The sequence below is a fragment of the Syngnathus typhle genome, linkage group LG1 (assembly GCF_033458585.1).
Source record: "Syngnathus typhle isolate RoL2023-S1 ecotype Sweden linkage group LG1, RoL_Styp_1.0, whole genome shotgun sequence".
NCBI lineage: Eukaryota > Metazoa > Chordata > Actinopteri > Syngnathiformes > Syngnathidae > Syngnathus > Syngnathus typhle.
In genome coordinates, this window is record NC_083738.1 from 19,988,727 (window position 1) to 20,016,075 (window position 27,349).

At 41.3% G+C, this 27,349-nt stretch overlaps 1 protein-coding gene and 1 long non-coding RNA gene across 3 annotated transcripts in view; both read left to right on the forward strand.

The window, feature by feature from the left end:
• Positions 1-2,667: 2,667 nt before the first annotated feature.
• Positions 2,668-7,816, forward strand: LOC133160483 (tubulin alpha chain-like). Of its 2 annotated transcripts, XM_061288182.1 has the most exons (5): positions 2,692-2,832; positions 2,973-3,039; positions 4,793-5,012; positions 5,074-5,222; positions 6,091-7,816. In XM_061288182.1, the coding sequence occupies exons 3-5, from the start codon at positions 4,895-4,897 to the stop codon at positions 7,063-7,065; spliced, it is 1,242 nt and encodes a 413-aa protein (XP_061144166.1). In that variant the 5' UTR covers positions 2,692-2,832; positions 2,973-3,039; positions 4,793-4,894; the 3' UTR covers positions 7,066-7,816. The 2 variants fall into 2 exon arrangements, with proteins under 2 accessions (XP_061144157.1, XP_061144166.1); XM_061288173.1 differs by lacking the exon at positions 2,973-3,039 and having other exon boundaries at positions 2,668-2,832.
• A 235-nt stretch (positions 7,817-8,051) lies between these two features.
• LOC133160492 (uncharacterized) overlaps positions 8,052-27,349 on the forward strand; it is a 55,100-nt gene continuing 35,802 nt past the window's right edge. The window contains exons 1-2 of the long non-coding RNA XR_009715912.1: positions 8,052-8,075; positions 11,552-11,665. This is a non-coding gene — a long non-coding RNA (uncharacterized LOC133160492). The remainder of the gene's footprint in view (positions 8,076-11,551; positions 11,666-27,349) is intronic.

The following is a 27,349-nucleotide window of genomic DNA, read 5'->3' on the forward strand; positions in this document are numbered from 1 at the left end:
AGATTGTTCTTCACATAAATCATCTTCAGCTCTGGTCTCGAATCCTTTATCAAAATGCTCTGATTTGGAGTCTTTGTCTTGGTTTTCATCAGATGGCTCTGTTGTTTGACTTTCAGAAACCTTCTTGTGGTCCTGCCGCGTGTCCTGGACAAAACCTTGAATGATGTCTGTTGGTGGTTTGACATCCTCAAGAATAGGATGATCAATGTGCAGTAGTCTTGTTTGACTTTGGAGACTATCCTCATTAGCCTCAAGTGTGTCATGCACAAGTCTATTGCTGCTCTCAATAGCTGCTTCCACATCTTCAAGATAAGGGTTATGATCAGTATGGTTCTCCTGGGGCTCAGAGTTGACAAATGTCATACTAGATTCTCTTCTTGGTTCATTTGCGAGAACGTGATCCTCCTCTACATCCACCAGCGGAGCTTTTTTCTGTTCTTCAGGCATCTCTCCTTTATTTCTGATCTCCAAACCACAAAGCTGCACTAATTTGGAATCATTGTCTTTTTCCTTCATTTCATCAGGTTCCAGTATTGTTTGAATCTGGAGAAACTGCTCACTGGCGTCCAATGTTTCCTCAAAGTGGATGTTCTCAGCAGGTGATTTGACATCCTTAACATGATCATCAATATTCGGTAACTCTGTATTCTGCAGCCCTGTCATAGGTGAACTTAGATCTTGCAGTTCTTCAGGAGAACATGTCTCCAAAGGAAGCGGAATATGCTGGCACTGGGGGTTAATAATTGTGGTAGGTCCTCTTCCTGCTTCATTGTCAAGGACCTGACCTTCGTCTCTACCCACCTGCCAAGCATTTTCATCATGTTCCTCTACCTCAGACATCTCTTTGGCCTCCAGTGCTCCATCAGGCTTCTCTGGTTTGGAGTCTTCACCTTTTTCATGGCCTTCATCACCCTGCGGTATTGTTTGATCTTGGACGTTCTCCTCATGGGCCTCCAAAGTGTTGTACAGAAGGCTCCCAATATTCTCAGCATCTGGTTTCAAATCATCAAGAATATCATCAAGATGAAGGAACACAGAATCCTCCAGAACACTTGGCTCTTCAAGGGAATCTACTTTCAGGGAAGAGAGCTTCTGCTCTGGGTTTAAAATTGTAATAGATTCTCTTCCCTCTTCAAAGACAAGATCCTGCTCCTGCTCATCATCACCTCGCTGTGCATGTTCTATATCCATCTTGGACATTTTATGTTGATTGTCATTCTCGACGTATTCTTCAAGCTGTTTTGATTTAGAATCTTCACCCTTTTCCTGGTTTTCCTCAGCTTGTGGGATTGTATGGCCTTGGAGAAACCCTTCGTTGGCTTCCAATGGGTTCTGTACAAAGCTCTGGATGTTGTCAACAAGCGGTTCCACATTCTCAAGAGCAGGAAGGTCTTCAATTTGCAGCAGCTCTTCAGCCACCAGTCTAGCCTCTAAAAGACCGGGACTATATTTTCCAGAAGCTACCCTAACCAAAGGAAGCTTGGGGTCGTCATGGTTTACGCCAATAAAAAGTTCTCTTTGTGCTTCATTTCCAAGAAGCAGCCCTTCATCAAGCTGCTCCAAGTCTGAGTCCTTATCTTCCTGGGTTTTATTGCGCTTTGTTTGACTTTGGTGGAACTCATTGTGGGCATTTAGTGTGTCCTGTACAAAGCTTTGGATGTTCTCTGAAGCCGATTCCTCACATGAGGAAGTGGTGGATGCCTCAGAGTCACCTAGGAAAAGACAAGTAGATGGTAATCTCTAGAATAATGACAATTTAGCATTGTACATAAAAATTGCTCACCTCGCTCCGCTTCCTCTCTAAGGCGCCGTCTCCGCTGTGCTTTCTTCTTAATCAAAGCCAAAGCATCCAAGCTCTCCTGTATTTTCTTCCGGTCCTGGGTGTCCCATTGCTCCCTCTCCTTGCATTCCAATTCGAGACCACCCAGGGCCCAGGCCTCGGCACAGGCTCTGTCCCTAGGAAAGACGGGCCGGTCGTCCAGGAAGGTGAGATGCCTAAGGCGGACGATTAGTGTCTTCCTGTAGTTGGGAATCATGCTCACCACCTTGTTGCCTATCAAATTCAAGACGCGGAGTTCAGGCATGGCCTCCAAGATGGGGAGAATCCCTGGCTCATGGAGCAGGTTGTGCGATAGGTCCAGAACTGTGAGGGCAATGCATTCGCTTAGGTGCTGGATGTCATGGACCACCTCCAGCTTGTTGTGGGCAATCTGCAGGGTGCTAAGCTGAGGAAGGCAGGAGATGTTCTCGATAGTGTTGATGTAGTTGTTGGAGACATTCAGGGAGCATAGTTTCTGCATAGGTGCTAGGTTCTCCAGCTTATGGATCAGGTTCTGCTGCAGGAACAGGCAGCGCAGATTGATCTGCGCATCCAGGTTTTCAATGCGCTGGAGCCCATTACTCTCGAGCCATAGACACTTGAGCCCAGTGTACTCCTCCAAGTTCTCGATGATGGAGAACCCCTTAAAGTGAAGGTAGAGCGTGTCGTTTAAATACGGCGTGCAGTAGAGCCTGTTTTGCTTGCAGTGATTCTTCAGGAACTCCTTGGTCATCCGTGGCCCGGCAAATTTTTTCAACAAAATATTTTCGTTGCTTTTCAAAGCAGCGACTTTTATTGGAGTGGAAGCTGCTTTTTTCATAGTGTTCCTGAAAGTAGCACAGCTAACTTCCGGCTTCGTCACCCGATGCTTAATTTGTCCGTTTAATGGCGTTTTCGTACCCAAAAAGTCGGTAATTAAAGCACTTGGGCGCTGATATATGCCAGAGTGGCGTCACACAGGAGTAACTTTGTATCAAAACGACATAATAAGCGGTGGAGTGACGTCAGAGAACGTAAGCGTTTAAATAACATGTTTATATTTACGTCACAAGCGAGGTGTCATCTGACCCTAATGGCGAAAATCACCCGCTCTGGCTTAAAGATAATAAACCAGGAAGAGCATGTATTATTTCGAATCCCTCGTAACTTTTAGAATGGTCTAACGTAGCAGAAACCTACCTGCCCCGGTATACAGTGAAAGCAGGAGTTCACGTTCATTGGTAGGTTTTCCTCCCGTTAACCATTTTTAGCACACTTTCTGAGTTCTAAAAAAGGCATTAAGTTATTCAACCATTTTATGCTTTTGGGACATAACCACCGTTTTGTGACAGGTATAGTTGCCATTATCCTCCATAGAGCTTGGTTTATTGCTAATGTATGTAAATCACCAGGATAAAGACGCAAATCATTGAAAAGCATGCACAGTATCATCAAATTTAGAAAGCTTTCTTCCTAGCAAAACCTTTTTTTCATGACTAAAACAAACCTGCAACATTCTGAGATAGCTGAAACGGGGGGGATTAATGCTGATGTTTTATTGGGTATGTATTCACAAACATGACAAGTACAAAATGCCATTATTGCGTAAAAACAATCCTACAATATTCAGAGATACAGATTTTGCATGGACATTTTGTCATACAGAACATATACCTCCAATGAAATTTGAAAACCAATTATGTGCAAAACTATTTACATTGCAAGCCTTCGTTTCATCAATACTGATGATGCATTCAATGACCTTGTTAAGAAAAACACTATCACAATATTATCAGTTAAAAATCAAACAAACATGAAAATTCTGAGGAAAAGGGTTGTAGAAAAGTGACACACAGCCAGCTAGTATGTTTTATTCAAGCTTGTGATGTGACACTATAATGAATGTGAATTAAATTGCAGCTAAAAAGTGGAGGTATACAGTCAGAGGACGCCAGTGAGCATGCTCCTGACGAAAAGACCTCTTTGAAAAAGAAAAGGACTCGCAAAGCTTCTCAACCAATTGGAATTAACACCTAGCTTAGCTTTCTAAAAGAAAAAGAACAAAAAAAGAACATCTTGCTCCTTAAATCGAGACTCTAAACATCTGTGACAGCTAAGACTGTCACTGCAGCCTTTTCATTCCAATCCTCACAAACTTCTGCTTCAGGAGACATGGTGAGTGTGAAAAAGGCTTTTTTTTTTGTGTGGATGCTTGGTGTTTTCGAGCATCCATCAGTGTTATATTGTGAGCTCTTGCTCGAGTCTGCATTTTTGGGTTGAGGGACTCAGTTGGAATAATGACCGTTGAATATCATTCCAACTAGGACTGTGACGATGTGTCAATTGTTATAGTTGGGTGCTTATCTTGTAGTGTACAGTACGGGCCAAAAAAAAAAATCGTTTTAGGAAAGGGCAATCAATATCAATAGTTTGTTCCCGATTCATGGTAGCTTGGTAGTCTTCTGGAAAGTACATCATAGACAAGCTTGTCTTTTGTTCTCATTAGTTTTCTTTCTGTATAGGAAAGTTCACCAGCAATACTAAATAACTACCATATATTTTTTTTATGGTAAAGTTCAACAATAGTTTGTCTTAATTTTTTTTTTTGTTTTGTTCTCCCAGCAACTAACTTTAGGGGTCATCAGGGGTCAAAAGAATTAACCTATTTGCGCCGCCTGGATAGGGAAAAACCAACTGCCTCGTGACACAAGTTTTTACAGAATGACCAAAAAAAAAAAGTCAAGATTCCATGTCTGAAATGAACGGGACTCCATTATGGTTTGACCATGTCATTTTAGTCGATTCCCCGCCATTTCCTCAGAGGGTATGACTTACATTTGTTGTAAACCTGTTTTTGTTCAAAACGCCAAAACGATTGTTGGCTTTGTTCGAGGACGTTGCAGTCGGGACGGCCTAAAATATTCCTGTCCGAGGTTATTCCAAGCTCCCATATCCTTTCCGGAAGTCGTATAAAGATTTGTTTTCTTTCCACAGCGCGAGTGTATCGCCATACACGTGGGCCAGGCTGGCGTCCAGATCGGCAATGCCTGCTGGGAGCTTTTCTGCCTGGAGCACGGTATCCTCCCGGACGGCCAGATGCCCGGCAGAATGGCCATTGGAAGCGACAGTTCCTCCAATACCTTTTTTAGCGAGACCGGATCCGGAAAGCACGTCCCCAGGGCGGTTTTTGTTGACCTGGAGCCCACCGTCATTGGTAACAAGACCCACGGCTGATTTGCAGAGTCCAAGTTGACTTACTGTGATCTTATCTGTAGACGAAGTTCGTACCGGAATCTATCGTAAGCTCTTCCACCCAGATCAGCTGATCACAGGTAAGGAGGATGCGGCCAACAACTACGCCCGCGGACACTACACTATCGGCAGAGAGTTCATTGACTTGGTAGCTGACAGAATACGCAAATTGGTGAGTAACTTTCTGGAAGGTGCAAATGTGGCCTGGGGAAGCTCACTATCGATTGTGTTCTGGATGTATCTGGCCTTGGAATGTGTTTGACTAACTGCAGTTTTTACCCCTAAAAAAATAACCTGTTACTTATCACAGATTAGGCAGAAACATGCAATTGTGACTTTAATTTGTTCTGTGGCCACAATTCTAACTTCATCCATTTTCTGAACCGCTCAATCCCACGAGGTTCACGGGCGTGCTGGAGCCTTTCCCAGCTGACTTCGGGCAATAGGCGGACACACTGAACTGCTCACCAGCCAACCACTCTGTACACGTAGACAAACAAAAGTAGACAACCATGAGCACTCGCACTCACACCTACGGGCAATTTGGAGTGCTCAATCGGCCTATCAATGCATGTTTTTGGAATGTGGGAGGAAACCGGAGAACTCAGCCCACACGGGGACGAGGAGAATGCGCAAACTCCAGTCAGTCACTTCTGAACTGTGAGGCGGACGTGCTCGCCAGTGCTCCACCGTGCCGCCCTCAGTCCGAACTCAAAACATAGAATAATTAAATAGAATGTAGCAGGGCTCGACAATTATGGAAATAATAACTATGAGATTAAAATCACGCTAAATATTTTTATTTTTTTACTTTAAATGTAGTATTTATTCAACTACTAAGGAGTTGGTGAAAACTTTGTTGTTGGACTCAATTCAAGTCTCAAACAATATTCTGGGGACTGCTGTAACTTGATGTCTTGCCACTCAAAATGAAAGGATACTACATATTTTTAGTAATTTTCCCGATGTCTTAGATTTATGCCGTAGTTTTGTTTCAGTATTTTGGCAGGGAAAAGACATTCTCATTTGTGTATCACTAGGCCAACATGTGTTCCGGCCTGCAAGGTTTCTTGGTGTTCCACAGCTTTGGCGGCGGCACAGGCTCAGGTTTCACTTCACTGCTGATGGAGCGTCTATCCGTGGACTTCGGCAAGAAATCCAAGTTGGAGTTCGCCATCTACCCAGCCCCCCGGATGTCCACCGCTGTGGTGGAGCCGTACAATTCCATCTTGACCACGCACACAACCCTGGAGCACTCGGACTGCGCCTTCATGGTGGACAACGAGGCCATCTATGACATCTGCCACCGGAACCTGGACATCGAGCGTCCCTCATACACCAACCTAAACCGATTGATCAGCCAGATTGTGTCGTCCATCACCGCCTCCTTGCGTTTCGACGGCGCCCTGAACGTGGACCTGACGGAATTCCAAACCAATCTGGTACCCTACCCACGCATCCACTTCCCACTGGCTACCTACGCGCCGGTGATCTCAGTGGAGAAGGCCTACCACGAGCAGCTGTCCGTGTCCGAGATCACCAACTCGTGCTTCGACCCGGCCAATCAAATGGTGAAGTGCGACCCGCGCCACGGTAAGTACATGGCCTGCTGCCTGCTCTACCGTGGCGACGTGGTGCCCAAGGACGTCAACTCCGCCATCAACTCCATCAAGACCAAGCGCAGCATCCAATTTGTGGACTGGTGCCCCACCGGCTTCAAGGTGGGCATCAACTATCAGCCGCCCACCGCCGTGCCTGGAGGCGACCTGGCCAAGGTACAGCGGGCCGTGTGCATGCTCAGCAACACCACTGCCATCGCTGAGGCCTGGGCCCGCCTGGACCACAAGTTTGACCTGATGTATGCCAAGCGCGCCTTTGTACACTGGTACGTGGGCGAGGGCATGGAGGAGGGTGAGTTCACTGAGGCCCGTGAGGACATGGCCGCCCTAGAGAAGGACTATGAAGAGGTCGGCGCCGACTCTGTGGACGAGGTACTAGAAGCGGAATACTTTTGAAACTTCACGAGATGTTCAGGAACTTAGGATTTGACTGAAATGGCAAACATGGATCGGGGCTAAAGAGACATGTGGTCCGCCAAGAGAAATTGACACGAATGGATATTGTTTGAATTTGGTTTTAAATGGAATATGAAGAAAACTTTGTAAAATGAAATTGTATGTATTTTGGTGGTCTCGAAATTCAAAAGGTTCATTTAAAAAATGCTGGAGTTGTCAAAACTGGAATTTTGTTTTAAATGAAATTGTTAAAGAAAAAAAAGTTCACCAATCAAATACTGTCTCATGTAAAAAAAAAAATTGAAAAGATACTTACACGTAAAATGTAAATATTGTTATTTTGTCTTTTTTATGTCACGTAATGTGAAATGAGTATTTCTGTATCTAAAAAATGACCATGTCTTAAAATTCAGGAAGCCTGAATTGTTCTCTGTGAAACTGCAAAAATGGATCAGGATGTTCCGCCAAATTTTCTTGCTTGATTCATTGGGACAGTTAATGATTGAGTAATATGTGATATTTTTATATTCTGTGAAATATTTCTCAGAATAGTGTGGCCCATCTTGAATTAAAAAAAAAAAAATCTAACCAAGCTGTTGAACTGTGATCTAATTGAAAATCTACTTGGCTTGGCTTACCCTTACAAAGCCAAATTTTCTAAATATACTACTTTCCCCAATTCCAAATATTTCTGTGCCCTGCGACCACTACAGGGTGTGTTCTACTTTTCACCCGATGTCAGATGGGATAGGCTTCAGTACCCCAGATGACCCTGAACAGGATTAGCTGTGGTTTTCTCCTTTTCATTGCAAATGTTGTAAATTCCATGTGGGTAGTGCAAGCCATGTGCTTGCAGTTTGTGCAGGAAATGATAAAAATGCAGCTTCCTCTCAAAATGGCATTACTCTCTTTTGTCTAGCCTCCAGCAGGTGAAGAACAGGAGCAGGGAGCAGTATGAGAACTGTGGAGCAACAGCGACACCGAGAGGATGAAACTCACATCGACTGTTTGTGAGTTCCCTTTAATTTAATTACACTCTCGAGTATTAGTTGATAAAATGCATATTGTTTGATCATATAAATTGAAAGTCAATGAACAAAACCCATAAGCTTACATCAATTTCAGAAACAGAAAATTTGATGAAGATTAGTGTAATTGCATGGCTTTATGAAGTATAAACATGTTTGAATATGTAAATATGTATATATTATGTGTACCCTTCATTTTGTTCAACGTCTTTTTCATATTTTAGCAGCTTCATGTAAATTAAACTCCAATGTCGTTTTCAGGTGGAATTTCACTAGCTTGTAATATTCTAATTGGCCTCTAAGTGTCAGTGTTTCACCACTTTAGCCCAAGAAAAACTGAGTACGCAGGACTTTTTAGACTGTCGCTTCATTCAGATTTCAAAACATCAAATGATTTTTATTGGCTATATTTGCGAGGAAATAATAAATAAAATTGGATGTCCTTCAGATAACGGTTAGAGTGGAATGACAGAAAATACCTGACATATTTTTAAAAAATGGTGAAATATGTTAATTAACGAGTGTTTAACTATAAAACAATTCAATGGCAAATAGCTGCCATATTAAAAATAAAATAGCTGGACTATAAAAAATCTTTTGAAATAACCTGAAATGTAACACGTATTGAAAGTAAAAAAATGTAATATATAAAACTTGTTTAGAAAAGGGTTAGCATATTAAAACAGTTTAATATGCCTTTTGGAAATATAAACATTTTCAATACACTGAAAATGTATTTATTTTTCTTAACCATCTAGAATGTAAAAATAATTGTATTTATTTTTCTTAACTGTTTGGGATGTAAACATAATAGAAATAATTGTGTATGTAAAGTAACTATAACATTTAAAATTCCAGTGTGAATATGATATTTGTTTTGCCATTTTAAAGGGAAAAATAAAAAGCAAGTGTCGGCCAGTGTTTAAATAGAAGCATCTGGCGGGGTGGTTAATGGCTCACTTAACTTGGCCAACTTAAGTCGGGACCCGCCCCGGTCGGGAGCATCCGCCAAAGGAATTCACTGCCTCTTAAATTATTCCACCTACTTCCCCATAATAGCACTTTTTCTTCTTCTTCTTTACGCCCCCCTGGGACACCCTCCTGACTGCAATGAATGTCAACGCAATATGGCTGCCGCCTGGCTGGGGAGGGGGATTGACTTGTTTCCAAACACTTAATTCAATTTGTCATCGCTGCTGTTGAGGGTGGAGGCTGAGGATAGGGGAGCTCAAGTGTTCTAATTTGTGTTAATGAGGGCTAATAAAGTCATAGCCCCCTATATGACTGCTGAGAGGGGGAGTAGCGTGTGTGTGCCATCTCAGGCATCCTGTCATATATATATATATATATATATATATATATATATATATATATATATATATATATATATATATATTTACATATATACATATATATATATATATATATATATATATTTACATATATACATATATACACACACGCATATATAATATATATGTGTATATATATATATATATATATATATATATATACATTTACATATATACATATGTATTATACATATACACACACATACACACACACATATATATATATATATATAAAATATATGCAATACCCCCATTTATCTGGTTTATAAATCCATGGGTGGCTGGGTGAGCACAAGTGAGTGTGCGTGTTACGTACGTGCCGTATCTGGCGGCCTTTCTCTCTCTATTGTGGGTCTAATTAGACGCCCTTTGTGGAGCTAATGCCGTCACCATCTGGCCGGGCCTTTCCGAAGGTGTTGGCCAGAGGGTCTGCCGATTCCCCCCAATCCCGCCCTGCCCGCCCCTCACTCAATAGCACCGGCGGGAACCATCTTCCTGCTTTGGCTGACACCACCAAGACCCTTTCACACTTGAAGGAATTAGTGAAAGATTGATGTCCTCCAACACATAACATAAAATAGACAAGCCCCTCCACCCCAGCCCCTCAGCCACCATATTGTCACCATGTTGGCAACAGAGGTCAAAAGTCACTTCTTACAAAGCTGTGCTCGCAAAGACACTAAATATTAAGAAAGACAAAATTACAGTGGAGCTTCTAATTTATATGAAATCAATATTTGTTCAAATACTATTTTACTCAACATAAAATATGATAAGTAAATATTTCCAAATGTTTTTAAATGCTTTATCATGACTTTTGTCCTTTAAAATACACTACTTTCAACCTCAAGTTTTCTTCCCCCAAGATATGTGACTTTCTCTAAAGTCTAAAACCGATTGTTTTGAGAATAGCATGCGATTTTTTTCTCTTGGGAAAATCAATCATTTTCAAAACATGTTGTTTTTTATGAAAAATAACCAACTTGTTTTTAAAAAAAAAAAAAAAGATCTTGTAGCCTTTTTCAGTTTAATGTTTGTGTGACTTTTTAATGAAAAATAAGCAACTTGTTTAAAAAAAAAAAAAATTAATGTCCTCGTAGCATTTTTCTCTTCAAACACACAAATGTCAACCATTGAGTTGCATGTTTGTGCGTACGCGTGTGTCAAGTGGCCTGTGCTTCTCCTCCTCCGTCGTTGTCTTCTTTCAAGCGGTAAGCGCAACCCTTTGCCGACCTCCAACTGCCAACTGCTGGCCTTCTTCACGCCTCTTTTCATCCCGCCCGGCAACAAACAATCACCCCCCCCCCCCCCAACAAACACACACACACACACAGACACACACAAGAATGGCCAAGTGTCTTCATACAAACATGACACACTGAGCACACTTTTGATGTTGCTGCTCTTGATAAGACCATTAACACGCCGCTGCCAGTTTACTAAAAGTAGTGGTCACTAACGTTTTGGTAAATTTCTCTAAGCACCCCTCATAATCCTGTGACATCACTGTGGACCCCACAATGCCATAAAAATTTAAATGTTTTTCCCCCAACTCTTTGCACAATCTCTCAAAATCTTAAATCATATATATATATTATATACGTGTGTGTGTGTGTGTATATATGTGTATATATAGATATAGATTTATATACATACGTATAGAGAGAGAGAAAATATATCTACAGAAGAAAAAAAAATATATATAAAAATATAAATATAAATATATATATATATATATCCTTTATATCTTCACCTCATCTGTTAAAGTGAAACAAATAGTCAAGCGAAGCTTTTTTTTTTTTTCAAACACAAACCATAAAATGCGGTTGTCAACCCCAAAATTGGGTTTTGTACAAGATGACCAAGAAAGCTACCCACATGCTGCAAACTGACCTAAGTAGCAAGTCGAATCCCATTATGACACAAATTGGGTTATTACTTTTTTATTACTCTCTTACTAGATATTCTGTTATTGCAAAATGTCTAACATTGATGATGGTGGTTTTCTTCCATGAAATTAAACATATTTTCCTTAAGAATGTTTTTTCCCCTCAGAAATGTATTTCTCAAAAATAAGTAGTCTCATAGTTTTTTTTTCTTTTACAGTGGTGTCCGTAGAGAGTACTCCTTCATAGAAAGAAAATTCAAGAAATTACAATAACCTGGAAGTGAAGAAGCACTCAGGAACGCATCTTTTTCAGTCTTCACCGTTCAGCAAACGTAAGTCAATGTCCTCTAGTGTACATAAATTCAATCGCACACTTTCACTCTCTCTTTATCTTCATTCCTGACATTTTTCCACACACATGAAAGTCTTAAATAGCGAACAAAAAAAATCACTCCGCTTTGAAAGGTGTTATTGTAGCTGTGAAAGTTGTTCTTGGAATGCTCCAGTGTGCATACTTCACAGCCACTTGGCCCAACATCCTCTTAGTCTTCATCTTTTAGTTTTTCTATGATTTATTTTCCACCCCTCTCGTCTTGGTGTAACGGCCTAATTAGGAACCCAACTGGACCGCGGCTGTGATAACGCAATGGAATCCGAATGGAATCAGACACAATTAAGCAACGTATTAGTTCTTGTCATGTTCGTAGGGGTAATACAATAAACATGGCTCGGAATAATCGCAACCAGAAGGGGCGGGGGGGCAATCATGCTAACAATGGAGTTTCCCTGAATACGCCTGTACAGTGTTAACGTACCCAAATAACATGCATCCTGCCAAAGGTTCTGATTCCACACTTGCTCTCTGTAACATTTGCACAAATGGATCCCTTTCAGGAAATAAATACAAGAGCAGCACATCGTTACGAATGTACAACATTTTGGAGCAATTACATGTCAAAGGCAACTGGAAAATCGCGGTTGAAATCAAAATACATCCGTGCCATGACTTTGCAGTTTACTTTACAGTACCTACTGTGCTTTATTAAAACATACAGTACATCCAACAAAACATAAATCTGATTTTTTTTACTTCAATTCGATAGAAATTGCACTTCTCCGTCTGATGTGCACAGCCTAGCCACCAAGGGGCAGTTCAATATTTTGAAATACGATATAGATTTGCAGCATCTTTTTTTTTTTTAATCTCAGAAAATAGACAACTTTGTTTACAAATTGAAACAAATAAGGGAGACCTCACACCCTCAGCATCAGTTCAATGAAAACTTAGCATTAAGTAGGACCTTAAATGCTGTCTTTTAACAGAAAGCAAAAGTAGCGGGACTTCCCCGAATTAGCATATCATAAAGTTAACTCAATATTTGATTAAATAAATAGTTGCCAGAAATTGAACCGCCCTGTTTTAAGAGATTCTTATTGGCTGTTGGGTTATCTACTTGTGTTGATAATAACTATTGTGACATCAATGCCTGTTTATTACGTTTCCCTTTATACATTAGCATTAAGCTAATATATATCATCATGTGGTTATGTTGAATGTTCAAATGCAGAGTTCCACTGAATTCTATGTATATCTTGTAGTCAAGATTTGTTGAGCAAAACTGAGTTAGGCATTAAAAATCCAAACCGCAAAATAAACTGTTGTTTTGACTTCATCCCTCTCATGTAAACATACCATAGAAATTGTGATATTTTGCCCCAAAAAAGCTTCCCGCTGCTTCTTAACACCTCATGGTGGTGTGAACACTCAGATAAGCACAGCTCCTTCACACTCCAGCACACACACAAACACACACACAAGCAGTTGCAGGGATAAACTAAACGTCAGCGCCGAAGCATATTGCACCCCTGCAAGCTTCTCTCTCTCCACATCCTTTATTCACAGGCGCGTAATTGGTAGTCAATTGGAGCTCCCCCTTTGCTCATTGTGGGCACATTTTGGTCTTGACAGAGTGCGGAAGATTAATGGCTACGAGCAGCCGAGGGAGCCTCGCCTCAGCAAGCATGAGCGCCCTAAATTCATTACGCCAATTTCCCCCTGTCCTGCGCTCCCTTACGTCCTACCCACATGCTGCAAAAAAGAAAAAAAAAGAAATTGGTGGGGAGGGCTGGAGAGAGTCAGATGGTGGTGGTGTTACTATGAGCAAAGGCAGTGACAAAAGGCGTCCCTCAATAACATCGCTTTTATCATATTTGCCGTTTGGCATTCACAACCTAACCTTTTTATTTTCGTCAAGAAAAAATAGCTCACTCTATCGTTTTCTTTGTTTGGGCCAAAGACTCCTTATGGTGGCATGCCAAGTAGCTATGTTGACCTGGGGGGGGACAGGTGCTTCATTTATTTAGGCCATAGCCTTGTCTAACCGAAAGAAAGTATTTTGCTGCCATCTTGAGGAATGTAATTATTCAAATCAGGACTCAGCAACACTGTATTGCCTCGTCTGTTTCTTCGTGTTTGGTCGTGGTCACTATCCCCTGGCTTTTTGGGATACACCATTATCTAACTAAATGCATACAATAGCCGCCTCTCCCATATGCAGTTAAATAAATACAGCAGAGAGGAGACATCTTGAATTTGAGAAGGAGCCACAGTTTCTAGTAGCTTGTAATTGTGGTGATTTATTCCCGCTGTCAAAGGCAAAGAGCCCCCGTTGCATCCATCCTGCATTTTGGGAAACGCTACACTGCGCATGCATGACGGCCATGGCGCCATGCCCCTAAGGCTTATTTGGGGGGGGTTCAGAGGGTAGGCCACGGGAGGCATTAGTGGATGTCAAGTGACAGTGAAGCTGTCCGTCATCCTGTAGCATCATGTCTCCTATTGTTACCCTCCACACCATATTCTGTTGTTGAGTCCATTCCGTCTTGTATTTCACATTATTACAAAAAATTCTAAATGGAATTTGACTCAGTGCTTCTTTTAAAAAAAAGAAAATCCCCACTTAAATCAAATCAGTGACAATAAATTATTAAAATCCCAGGAGGGTGCATGTATTACAGTTTGGGAATCCAAAGCAGTTTTTCCTCCTTTTTTATTTTATTTTATTCATGAACTCCCTAAATATCCCATATTTGCATGTCCCATCAGCTTGCATAAGAACTAAAAAAATTAAATCGAGAGTGCTTCCCCTTAGCTTAGAACCTGTCCTGGTCGGTTTATGCAGAATCCTCCGCACTAACAACTCTAAGAAGAGATGAGAAGCGGCAATAAAACAGGTCAAACTCCAGGCAGGATTAGAAACGACTGGAAACTTCTTTGTGGTTTACCCAAACGTGAGTGTAGAAAAATGTGTTGTAGTCGAGATTTAAATATTTCTAGAGAGGTAGCCGCTCTAATTTTCATGGTACACTACATTTTGGGAATCTCTGCTCCAAACCAGTCTTTCCCAAATCTTTTAGGCCACGCAGAGTTAGCACACCCCACCCAAAGGCTTCACACTCACAAAATTTTATCTTACAACTGATTGCCGTTACACTTTCAATCTCACGCACCCCCTGGAACGGCGCGCACCACAGTCTGGGAATCCTTGAAGTAGGGAATAACTTCAGCGGGCACTTCCAGGCCAGCTCATAAATCAGCGCAAGGCGGATAGATTCATCCAGTGGTGTAATGTCGACAAGGTGCACAGGTTCAGTTCCCGTTTTCACAGCTCCTTTAAGGAAGACGCCACAAATGTTTTGCATTAATGTCTCACCGTCACCGGGTGTCGAGGGGAGGCCAGTTAGGTGAAGGCCGGGTTTATAGAAGTGAGTAACAGCGTGCCTTCATAAAGATGTCACAAGAAGACACAAAGTCTCAATTTGGGGGCCGAAGCGCTGCCAGCCAGATGTGGAGGCGCAGAGCAGCGATGGGATCATAACGCACCCCTCACCCAAAGCCCCCGAACTAACGCGTAGAAGCGCCGCGCCCCCGTTTGAAGCGATCGCCCGGAGGCGTCCGGCCCTTCGTAACGACTGGCGATTTACGACAGGCAAGGAGCCAGAGGTCGACGTTAGCGCCTCTCCAACGTCTTTGTCGGAGCGCTCTGTCTCTCGGCGCCTCCTCTCCGCACTCGGGTTCGTCCCGCTCTCCTCTTTCGCAGCACCTGTTTGACACCTTGACTCCATTTACGACCTTTGTCAAACCGCTGTTAAGTATTCCTGATGACGGCCGCCAAAACATGCAGCTGGCCTCCGCGACGGCGGCGACACTACGCTTTCCCCGCTCATGGTTATTCCTTTAAAAACAAACATAGTTTCACCAGTAGGAGTGGCGCAAAAACCAATTTGAATCCGAAATTTAGGTTTGATTTTAAAGATGCGTGGAACCGAACCGAATTGTTCCTCTTAAAATTGGACGTATGGACATTGGTATCAAATCAGATTTTATACTGAATCTAGTAACATAATGAACATTTCTAGACTTTTACCAATTAACGTACTTTCAAGAGAATTGAAGCAAATCTTTGGTAGTGAGTGAACCTAGCGTTCATGATTTTGTAAACTTAACGATGATTTTGAGCATTCAATGACTTAAGCAGTTGTGTTTTTGTAAATTGAAGAATTTCAACAGGGACCGTCAGATTCTAATTTTTGTTGTCGTTGCGGAGCGTAAAGAAATCAATGATTGGATCTTGAAAGACAACCTCTGTGTTAATTTCATGCCGAGCTGAACTATAATTCAAATAAAATAGTTTAACGTTACATGGTATCGCCAAGTATTTATTTGTAATGAGCACAGGAGGAAATGATTTCTAAAGTGATGTTAAGTGGAAATGTTGTTTGACCCGCCGGTGACTCAGACCAGCGCCAGATGGCCTTGTGAATTCATATTAATCATAAAACAAAACAATGAAATATAATCCCCAGAACAGCATGTGGACTCCAAAGAGGATTCTTTTGCCTCCCAATTAAACGAGAGTGTATCCTCTTGTGTTTCACTGGAAATAAAATGTTGAAACTGTATTATTTTCTTCAGTAGGAAGTATTTATTCGGACAAGGAAATTGATCATTAACTGAGATGGACGTGGGCCACCCTCTCAAGGGCTGTATTGGACTACAAGGGTGGATTTCCTTTTCCCCCTTTAGTGTGGTAATTTCAATATAATGGTACATTCACACTCGTACGCAAGCTCTTATTAGCGCCCACGCCGCTACATCTGTGTCCACTTTGTAGATGGCGCACAAAAAGACCACCGTTTCTGTTTTCTTTGCTAATGAATTGTAGCGGTGAAGCGAAATTACACACAGATTGGAAATTATGAGCAATTTTTGATGCGCTGGATGTAGAAAAATGCATCTGCCGTTGTTCATATTTGGTATTTATTGCCAAGAATGTGTGTAAACACAAACTAGGGATTTCATTTGATATGATGAAACACTGACAACAATGTAATAATAAATGCTGTCGTCCATTAGAATAGTACAAATGCAGTAAAAATATAAACATTCCTTACAAAATATTTTGAAATGACTGAATGTGATACACAGTATATATATTTTGTATATTTAACATTCTGAGTAATTAACCATCAACGATCATCGTATTATTATTATTATTATTATTATTATTATTATTATTATTATTATTATTATTATTATTATTATTATTATTATTATTATTATTATTATTGTAAACCCATGTTGGCACATCACTATTCCTGCCAGACATTCTTCTGTTTATGATTGTTGTTATGAGTTGTAGGTGTTTTAAGAGTAGTGATAATAATAGCAGAAGTATTAGATTACCATGTTGAAAACAGCACAAAGAAACTGGTAAGAGTCCGCATATAGTTTTAGTCATAAGTTCATGCTGATGCTGAACATGTTAGCTCATGCCCACTGGGCATAAAGACACTGAACATGTATACATAGTGTTGTCGTGATGCTCAACATGAGAGAACATGACTGCTGGTTGGAATGAGGTGGGGTTGTCATTTTTTGTCTGCGGTGTTGAGGGGGGGTCACCAGCAGGGGTTCCTGGATGGCACTGTGGCCCATATGGCCTGTCACTCAAATGAGAGGCGAGATTTTTTTTTTTTTTCCAAAGGAGCAACTTGACGCAGAACTGTCTCCATGGGGTGTCTGCGGCTGTCTGGCAAAACTATGCCCTCACTCATAAGTCTTTCCGTGTTTAGCGTATCAAGTCTGCTAATAGGCGGACCGTGACCTTGAGAAGGAACCCTGTTATCAGTATGATCAACCAGCGTTGTCTTTACACTTATGTTTATTTGGAGGAATTACATGTAGTTAGTCATATATACATTCACAAAACATTCGCAAAGAAATACGTGAAAGAAACGTTTAAGTGCCGTATTTCCGCAAAAAGTGGCGAACCTGGATCGACATTTATTTAATCAATCACAGATGAAGGGAGGAGTCTATTAAGGATGAGACATCGGAAATAGAGTCCACCAACAAACAATGCAATAAAAATGACAATTAGTATGTGAGAAATTACTTTGAGTGTGTGTGAAATGGTTCGTAAAAATCTAGTGTCGTTGTAATTGTTTGATAAAAAGATGCTAACTGAGACTGATAAACTAGCATAACGTGTATTCTCACTTCACTTGGTAGCCTATGTAACTGTGATCGCTAAATACATAGACCTGGTAGCTAGCTAGCTAGGAAAGTTAGATCAACACATTTTGCTACACTATGTTATTTGGTTGATAAACTATTCTCTTAGCCTCAACTATATATATATATATATATATATATATATATATATATATATATATATATATATATATATATATATATATATATATATATATATATATATATATATATATATATATATATATATATATATATATATATATATATATATATATATATAAATCGGGCACATAACATACTGTAAATTGACTTTGGATAGCTATGCCAGCTAGCTATTGAGCAAAACAATTTATTACTAAAATGCTAACTAGATAGGCAGATGCATGTTGTTAACTACCATTAACTTGACATGAAGACAAATGCTAAACGCGGCTGTGTAGATTTTTCAACCTATCATGTCAGCATTCCTTTTTTCTCTTGTTTCAGCTGCACTCCTTTGGTGCCGGATCATGAATCACGGAAATTGATCGTCAGTGTGACCGCTCGAATAAGCGACCACTCGGGGTGTGACTGCTTAAAAGGACGTGTTGCCGCCAAGCTAGTTTCCTCCAAGAGATGACCGCTCACATCGCTCGGAAAGAATGAAAATGTCCCGTTTAAAATTACAAGGTCCGGTGTTGATTATCGACCGCTCGTAGCTTCATCCGCTTGTGTCGTTTGTATTTTGCTGGCTGCTAGAATTCTTAGACTCTTGGATTCTTGGAGGTGTCATGAGCTGACTGACGAGGTTTGGCAGCTCAGATGTCATTGCCACGTCCAGGAAAATACATGAGAACGTTAATGATGGGGTATCCAGATAGTTGAAAATATCTTGCTCATTTCAAAACGTTCTTGATACAGGGTGAGTTTCTCCGTAGGCTGCATGGGCTCTCTCAGATATATTCTTTCGGAGAGGCTCAGAGTAGAGGGTTAGGGTTAGGGTTAGGGTTAGGGTTATCTGATAGTCTTGTCCATTCAATTTGAAATCCATTGTAGCTGTGTTTTTGTATACTTGACTTTAGTGAGATTGGCTCCCTAGTTATCTTTGATAGCTGTCTACATAACCCAAGTAGATTTTGAGTAAATACAAATATTTAATTCCAGGTGAGGGAACCTGTTTAATTGAAAAGAAGAAAGGCACCGAAAAACTGTGTTGGGAGAGATGCTAACAAACAATGAAAAAGTAAACATCAGTACATCATCAGTACCTCATGAGCGATTAATTGTTTTCGGTACTTTTTCTTTGTAGCACTTTGAATTCTGACAAGGCTAACTTAGTTGCCATGTTTTTGTGGCACATCTTTGGCACCCCTGCCTCGCCACCCCTTAATGATTCCTCCAGATTGTCTGTCTCTTTTTTTATTGTGAAGATAAATCTGCTGTAACAAGCTGAAAACAGCCATAAATCTGGACTGGGGTTCAGATTGCAACGCAACAATCCTCCTGGGGTGAGTGCCGTAAAAGAGTTGAGTGCGTGTGACAGTGTTACTGTTGTTATTGTGGGCTTGCAACTAATGTGTCTTCTGTTTTTCTAAGACACCACTTAACCTCAAACTGATTATTGCTTTTTCTGTCAGGGCCTGAGAGACAGATTAACAAAAATAAAAGTGAAGAATGAGCATTCATATTAGTGTAATCTAAGAGGAGACTAAGGGCAGCAGTACATGTAGTGCTTTCAGTTCTTTAGTTTTAGTAAGGAGAAGACTTTTATCCAAGAGGAGACTAAGGGCAGCAAAAGTATCGCATTACACGCAAATGGTAAATAATCCCATTTACATTTTAGATAAGACAAATAAGGACACCAAGAAAATTTACTATGTTAGACAAAAGACAAGACATGTAAATAACAGATAACAAATAACAGATTTGTCACCTTGTTGACGAAGCATACTGAAAAGTAGGCACAGTGATTTATGAATCCCTTTTCATGTGAATATCCCAAAGAACTTTAGCCTGTTGCGGCCAACAAGTTTGTCGGAAATAAGAGAGCATAATTGTGCTGGCGGTAAAAAATGTAAAATAATAAATGACTGTAGCCTGAGCAAAGAATAATATTCAATCACCGTGGGCTTAATACAGACTCCTGCATATTTGGACTTGATTAGCGGTGCGGCCTGCCAAAGGTTTTTTGGAAGCCGCAGATGTCTTTTTGCGGCGTCTTTCAATGAGATGAATTAGAGACAAAAGACCGAGTGGACATGGCGTCTGCACATCAAACACACTCGGCCATCGCGGTCGTCATCGTCATCCTCCTCCGCGGGGAGACCAACAACAAGGTGTCCCAGCAAAGAGCCAGAGCGAGTGCTGATAGACGCACCTCACGCTCCCCCCTCGTCCCCTTGGCTAATTCATCTTCCCCAGAAGCGTCCTAATGAGCTCCAGTTGTTCCAGAGCAGGCCCGTCAGGAAGTGGATGTTTGGCGTAGGATCAGTGCGTCTTCACGGGGCCACTTATGTGCTGCTTACCCTCACCCCCCCCCCCCCCCCACACCCACTCCTCCACCACTTCTCCTTTCCAGTCATCTTTATTTTGCTTTTAGTACATCATTTCCTTTGTGAAATCGTAAGGAAGGATGAATATAAATGGCAAATACATGTAAAAATGACGATATAAATACATTGTAAAAGTTAATGAACAATTTCAAAAATGAGGAAAGAATATGAGCAAAATGACAAGTCAAAATACAACATAAATATGGTGAACGTTTTTAAAAAAAAGCAAAACAAAAAAGTCAACCTTGGAAAAATCGACAAAGAGTAGAAAGTCAATAGAATATAAAGATGATTATTCTCACATTTGACTTCATCCTGGGAAGTGTTTGCAATATTTCGTCAGGCTGATTTAGCGAGGCAAATATTGGAAACAGTTGTCCTCCCCGCTTGAATCTAAAGCGAACGCCGTATCAAGCATCCACTCACTAAATCTTTCTTCACTCTTGAGTTCATGAGATGAAAGCACGGCCAAAGCTGCTTATCGCTCCAATCAAGTTCTCATCCATTACCGTCATCAAACGACACCGCTTTGACCGGGGGAAGTGAACGCAACATGTGACCACGTTTTCAATTGTAATCGTAATGACGGTTCATAATACATGACGAGCATACGGTAGACCGCACTTATTGATTTATACGCCGATAGTTTGTCAAACACACGTTGGATCTTGCGGCTGGAGAGTGAAAGAATACGCCGTCATTTTGCGTTATTGCCGGGAAGATGACCGGCGGCTTCAAGCCAACTTGTCGTTTTGATGAGCTGTCTGACAAAGACCCCGTCTTTCTTTTTCTTTCATAAAGTCCTCATTAAAAAGTCAAAAGGAGGTCTTCTGTCAAGCTTTGGTTGCTTCTGCCATTTGCTTCTGTCACTACGGCCTGGCGACTTTACCCTTTCTGGTGATTCTCTCTAGTCTGTCTTTTCTCTCGCCAACCAAAGTGCTTCGGAAGCTACGGTTGTCTTTTGCTTTTGCTCTTTGTACTTAATTGTCTCGCGGAATAAGGTGTTGTGTTGCTGTTTTCGGATCTTGCCGTCATTACTGGTTTTGTTTTTGCTTTCTGCTGTTTACCTCTCTCTGGACCACTTTACTGTCATTAAGCGCTTGTAATTTAATACCAATCATCAGTCAGTGTTGTTTCTAAGTGTCCTCATGTTGAACTGTTTGTAATGTTTCCTGTAACTAATGTCAGCCAATGGCCAAGCTGAAGAAGTGTTCTTTTCTTTTCTTTTATTTTCTAACACAAAACCACGATTGATGACGGCGGCCATGTTTGATTTTGGGAGTGTTTCATGAATGCGTACCGCCCTCCTGTCAGGCCGCCGATGATTTGCTCCAGGAGCCACGTCGGAATGCCGTATCTTCTCGAGGCCGCTGACAAATACGTGACATCATTAAAGGTTATCCCAGGATGTGAGCGAGACCATTGCTGTGACAATGAACAGTTTGTTGAATGTAGTAAAGATGCATGCATGAACATGTGTGTGCGTACATGCATGCCTGCGTGCGTATGTGGACGGAGTAACAAATTCATATTTAGCAGGCAGGACAAATATTTTGATGTTGGTTTCTGGCAAGTACAAACATAAGGCATCATTCTGCGTTTGCTTTTATTACATTTTAAAAGAAAGGGAACAAAAACATTTCCGGTTATTTGCATGCATTTGATTGTGTGATCCTGCACACTGACCTCATTGCGATGGATTATTGGTTGCATTCCAAGTTATTCACCAAGCCAGATTTTCTCTCCGCAGAGCAGTGCACGATTCCCTATGCCATTGTTCTTTTTTTGTTTTTGCATTAGAATGAACAAATGGCTGATCCTCAGTTTACAGCCTTTGGGCAGAGGTCATTATTTTAATTGATTGGTTGGTTTTCATAGGTAATTCAGTTGGCTCATTTGGTGGTAGTCTGTTTTTTTGTATTTGCTACTTAGTTGGTTGCTTGGATGTTTGCTTTGTTGAGTGTTCGTTGTGGATATGATTTTCTGTAGTTTTGAGTCTATTGCGCCTTTCGTGGCATATTCATGAAATCAGTCTTGACCAGAATCCAAGTCAGATGAGAACCAGAACAATAAAATTCCAATTTCCATCATATACCTGCCTCTTTCCAACACTTGCGAGCATGAAATTCTCCAGGAGCCTGATTTCAAATAGTCGTGCTTTCGAACGCGAGAGCCTTGTGAAGTCAACAAGCATGAAGGCGGGCTTTGGCTTCACAAAGGTTACACCAAGCGGAGCGCGGGTAGAGTGGATTACATCCATCAACGCGTATACGTGCTCACATCCAAAAAGGCCCCAGCGTGTGACCAGAAGGTTCCAGACGGGCCACGAGGGGGCTTAAGGCCGGCCTCGTAAACGCAGCGTGATGTTAAGTATCAAATAGTTACGGCTGCGTGACAAAGATCTGAGCAAGACGGGCAGTAGAAATGTAAACACGGTGGTGGTGATAATCACAGCTGCCCGTGGTCATGCTGCAGAAGAAAAGCCAAGAAAGCCGTGACGCTTGTAAACGTGTGAGAGGAAAGCAGCTGCCGTGTCGTACGCTGTTTGGGAATGTCACAAAGTCAACAACAATGGTGGTCAAAGTGTAAACGTTGGGATAGCGATGTGGCCAGGGGAATATTGTACTTAAGAGAGGCAACATTTTATAGGAAGGACAACAATCACTCAACTACTGAGTTCAACTGACTTATTTTGTTGTCCATTTAGGAAAATGAATATTACAATTATTATGATATCAAATTTGAACATTTATTGAACTCAGTGCTTTTCTTTTCCTTTTATTTAGAAGGATATTTTGATCTTTTTGCAAACCATGTACTATGTCAGCCACCCACACCCTTTCCACCATGTTAAGTACTGTCGGTCGTGCTGGTACTCAGTTGACCTATTTATCTGAACAAATCGTTTAAAACCGCCAATTTAAGAACAATGTAAAGTTGTGATAATATTAGAGTAGATAATATTACTTTTTTTTTTTTTTTATGTGGCCCCGAGCTCATCTGAGATCAACTGACACGATGTGGAAAAGTGTGTTGTGGTGGTCAACAAGCCTGTCCCAGCTTTTTTTTGGTAAGCATCAAAAACATCATCAATTTGAATATTAAATACCTTATTTTTAGCTTGATATTTTATATACTTATTATCTCTCTCTCTCTCTCTCTCTCTCAAATTGTGGTTTGTTAATTATATTTTGCCAACATAGTTGTCTCATATAGTCATCGTGAGATTGCTTTCCCAACCCAGATGTAGAAATAAAAAAACGGAACAATACATTTATTATTTTTTTATGAATGAGCCCTGGACAGTGATGTTGAAGTTTCAAGAGGTGCCTGTATTCACGTTCAAACATATTTTTGCGCGTAGAGCAGAGTCGTGCTTTTTGGACACACATGTTAATGATCCACTAATTTTTCCGCAATCTCAGAGACATTTCAAACCGACATAGATTGGAATGCTGTTGATTCCTCCTCCCTCCTCCCTCTTCCCTTTCCAATGTAATTGACGTCTTTGGCGAGGAGGCGAACGTGAATCTAAGTATTTGATGTTGGCCAGCGATTGTTGGCACCCTTTTTGGGAATATGGTACACGCCCGCCTTGTATGTTCATCATGGAACTGACAAATCAATGAAAGACAATCGGTGTGGTTTCTGTGGCTCTTTCTCAAATTATGGAATTATCATTATTATTGACTCCAACCTCCAGCAATTAATCGTGACAAATTGCTTTTAATCTATACATCTGAAGTAATCTTGGAACGTTCTATTCCTGTCATAATAAACATTACAAATACTACATTTACTATTTATATTGAATGGAAATTACATTTTTTTTCCTAATCTTTTCTGATTTCATTGCTCTTTAAGTGTGAGCAGCTTTTTCTTTTTTTTGTTAAATTGTCCTGCCATGACAAGGGAGAGTTTATCACAGTGCTGACAGGCTGCTGTAAGGTGACACATAACAAATGGACTCTCGGTGAGGCTTGCATGTGTGTCTGTGCGTTAAAAGACAACAACAACTGCGTGAAATAAAATGCTCTGCCGTTTTCTGGCGGGCCGCCATTATCGCTGGGGTGTCGAAACCGGGCTTCAATGTGTAAGAGAACAGAGAACAAAACAGTACAACGGGTTCAAGATTGTAAGTAGTGAGAGCTGTGATGAATATACATTTCTGGGACAAATAACACAAGTCAACACTTTTTTTTACTACATTTTTTTTCTCATCGAATTGTAAGATCTATTGAATCGGAATCTGCCCTCATTCTTACATAACGTAATACTAAACGCTTGAATTCATCTGAGAGACTGTTTACATATATGCTGTTGTTTTGGTTAGCAACTGAGTTATACTGTTAAAAATGCTCCTCACCTGGAGGTAGCAACACGCTTGGTCATCACCTTTTTACCGATACAAGGTGTCAAATCTCCCCCCTCACGACACTCCATGTAGAGTTATTGTTATCCGTGGCAAGACAGGCTCGGGGAAACGAAGCGAAAACACCAAAATGCAAAGTAGCTTCAGTGACGCCGGGTCTTTAAAGGAAACAGGTGTTACTCTTCTACAGGCTTGTATTTTTTGACACATCCCATCCTAAAACAAATACACCGTCGCTCGCTTACACCTGTCTCTTGTATGACCAGCGCAGCAGGACAGAAAGTGCTACATCATGGGGATTGTGTAAAATGATGCATTCCTACATGTCATACTGGGCAAGGAATACATTGGTCATCATTACCTTCGCATGAGACCCCCTAAGCACCTCCATACCGCGCCAGACCCCTGCTGTCTTTCCCACAGTTGCTTGTGTATGAAAAAAACATTGTCTTTTGGATCTGTGCATGCAAAAATATTGTGTTTTAATCATCTTAAGTGTGTTTAATTTTCCAACTGTGTGGGATGGATGAAACGATCAAATATTTGGTCTCTCGACATTGCAAATGTTCACATATTATGAGTGGATCCACGATAAACAGAGATTGACTGTAATATTAGTTCTAAAAAGACTATAGGGTGTATAATTCCCATCTGGGTTAGGTTCCTGTTCTGGAACAATCAGCGTGTCCTGCCAATGGAAGCCATCCAACAATCCGCTTTGCCTTAGCCGCCCAGTCATCACTATGTTAAAACAGACATTGGAATGGTTGGGTTTAGGAAGCTCACTGCTCAGCTGTCAGGTGTCCTTACCCTGGCTTTCTAACAAGCACAGGTTACAAGACATACTTTCCAGAAGTCAGTGATACCAGCTCATACAATAGTCTCCATTTCAGACTCCTGGGGAGATGGGGGATGATGACTATTTTGGTCAGGCAAAAGCCATGGACGCCTTCCAGGCCTGAGAAAAAAAAAATTATACTCACTTAAATTGAAGAGCAAGTGGGTTGCTTCAGAACAGTGCACTCACACGTCCAGCTGACTTGTACATGGGCATTTATAGTTCCTCTCTGATAGTTCCGCGCCTTCTCCTGACAACAGGGTACATTTAATAATAGGGGGAGGACGGAGGGATGGACGGACAGACGGACGGACAGACAGACAGATCGAAGTGTTGTTCAGCTGCTGAATGAAGTCGTCACCACCGCATTGCTAGATGTCAACAGAGATGTTTCCTTGGGCAGGAATGAGGAGCATTTGGAGGTCAACGGGGCCTTCAAGGGCCTTTTAAATGTTAGTGTCTGCCTTTCAAGAGCACTCGTGATTGTGAGCAGTGTCCTATTTACTAATATGTTCGTGACTCATGCTTGTCACTAGCCTAAATGTTTTTAAGAAAATTTTGTGATTTGAATAGAAACGTGTTTTGCTGTTTAAAGAGAAGCATCCCTACGTAAAGTTGTAGATTGCTGTGTTACCTTCTGTTGCTAGCAACTCATGTCATTTTTTTTTTTTTACTTTTCGTCCTTAAATATCTTTGATTTCTCTCAGTGCACATAGACTGCTGTGTTAGCTTCACATGTTTAGCCCCTAGCATAGCTTAAGCTACGTGCTCCCCTTATGGCTTTTTTTTTTTGAAGGGGGAGCCCGAAACACAACTGACAACAGAGATGTCAGATCATGTTCAAAAGGAAGACACATGTCTGCAGTGTGCTGTCTTTGGCGTCCAAATTTAGACCACGGTGAAAGTTTTCGCGCTAAAGTTTCACGACTAGTCCGCAGTCCTTTGCACTTAGTGGGGAAGCAAATCTTCAACAGAGCAGGGAAAGTCTTTTAAATCTTGTTTGTATAGCTGCGAAAGAAGTAGATCCTCCTTGTTGTGTCTGTTTGCTTTAGCTCTGATGATAAAGCTCAAGCACCCAAGCCTTCTCTAAGCCACGTCACAGCAGGCAGCCGCAATGACTCTTATAATGTTATTCGATATAACTGTCTAACAGTATTAGTTAGTCCAGTTTAAAATGAGGAATCAAACCCAACGTTTGTCCTCTCTGTTTCAGTGTTTTCAGTATTAGGTTGCCAAGTGTCATGTAGTATCAGCGGGGCATGCGGGGTTAAGGGGCAAATGGTGGCCCACGCTCACCCGGGTCCCGCGGGCTGGCGCCGGGCAAGAGAAAATAACCTGGCCACAGTTGTCAGGGGGCTGGGGAGAGTGACAAGGAGAGACTGTCACGCTGCCACTCGGGTTTCAGGGCCTGTCATCAGCGAGAGGTCGTTACTGGGACACTAATTATCTCAACACGTTGCACTATCTCTGGTCGGTGTGGTTACAGCCTTTTTACTTCGGACTGGGTGAAGCAGCATGTGGCTTGCAGCCAAGGTTTTTGTTGAGCGGCCTGTTCCAAGTTTTGTGATCACAATTCTGGATTTGTATCAGGTTGCCGTTGACGCTTTGTAGTCAGGATCGCAATGGTCTGTATATGTATTTATGTTTGTGGTCACAATGGTAATCTTAGGTTGTAACCATCACAATTGTACATTATGTAGTCCCGTTTTGTGCCCT

Bases quoted from the DNA above. Each gene is read 5' to 3' on its own strand.
- LOC133160483 (XM_061288173.1), top strand. From the start codon at position 2,758: ATGCCAGAGTGGCGTCACACAGGAGTAACTTTGTATCAAAACGACATA. The intron at 2,833-4,792 runs GTAAGCGTTTAA...TTCTTTCCACAG, and splicing joins GTGGAGTGACGTCAGAGAAC to CGCGAGTGTATCGCCATACA. The intron at 5,013-5,073 runs GTAACAAGACCC...TCTTATCTGTAG, and splicing joins CCTGGAGCCCACCGTCATTG to ACGAAGTTCGTACCGGAATC.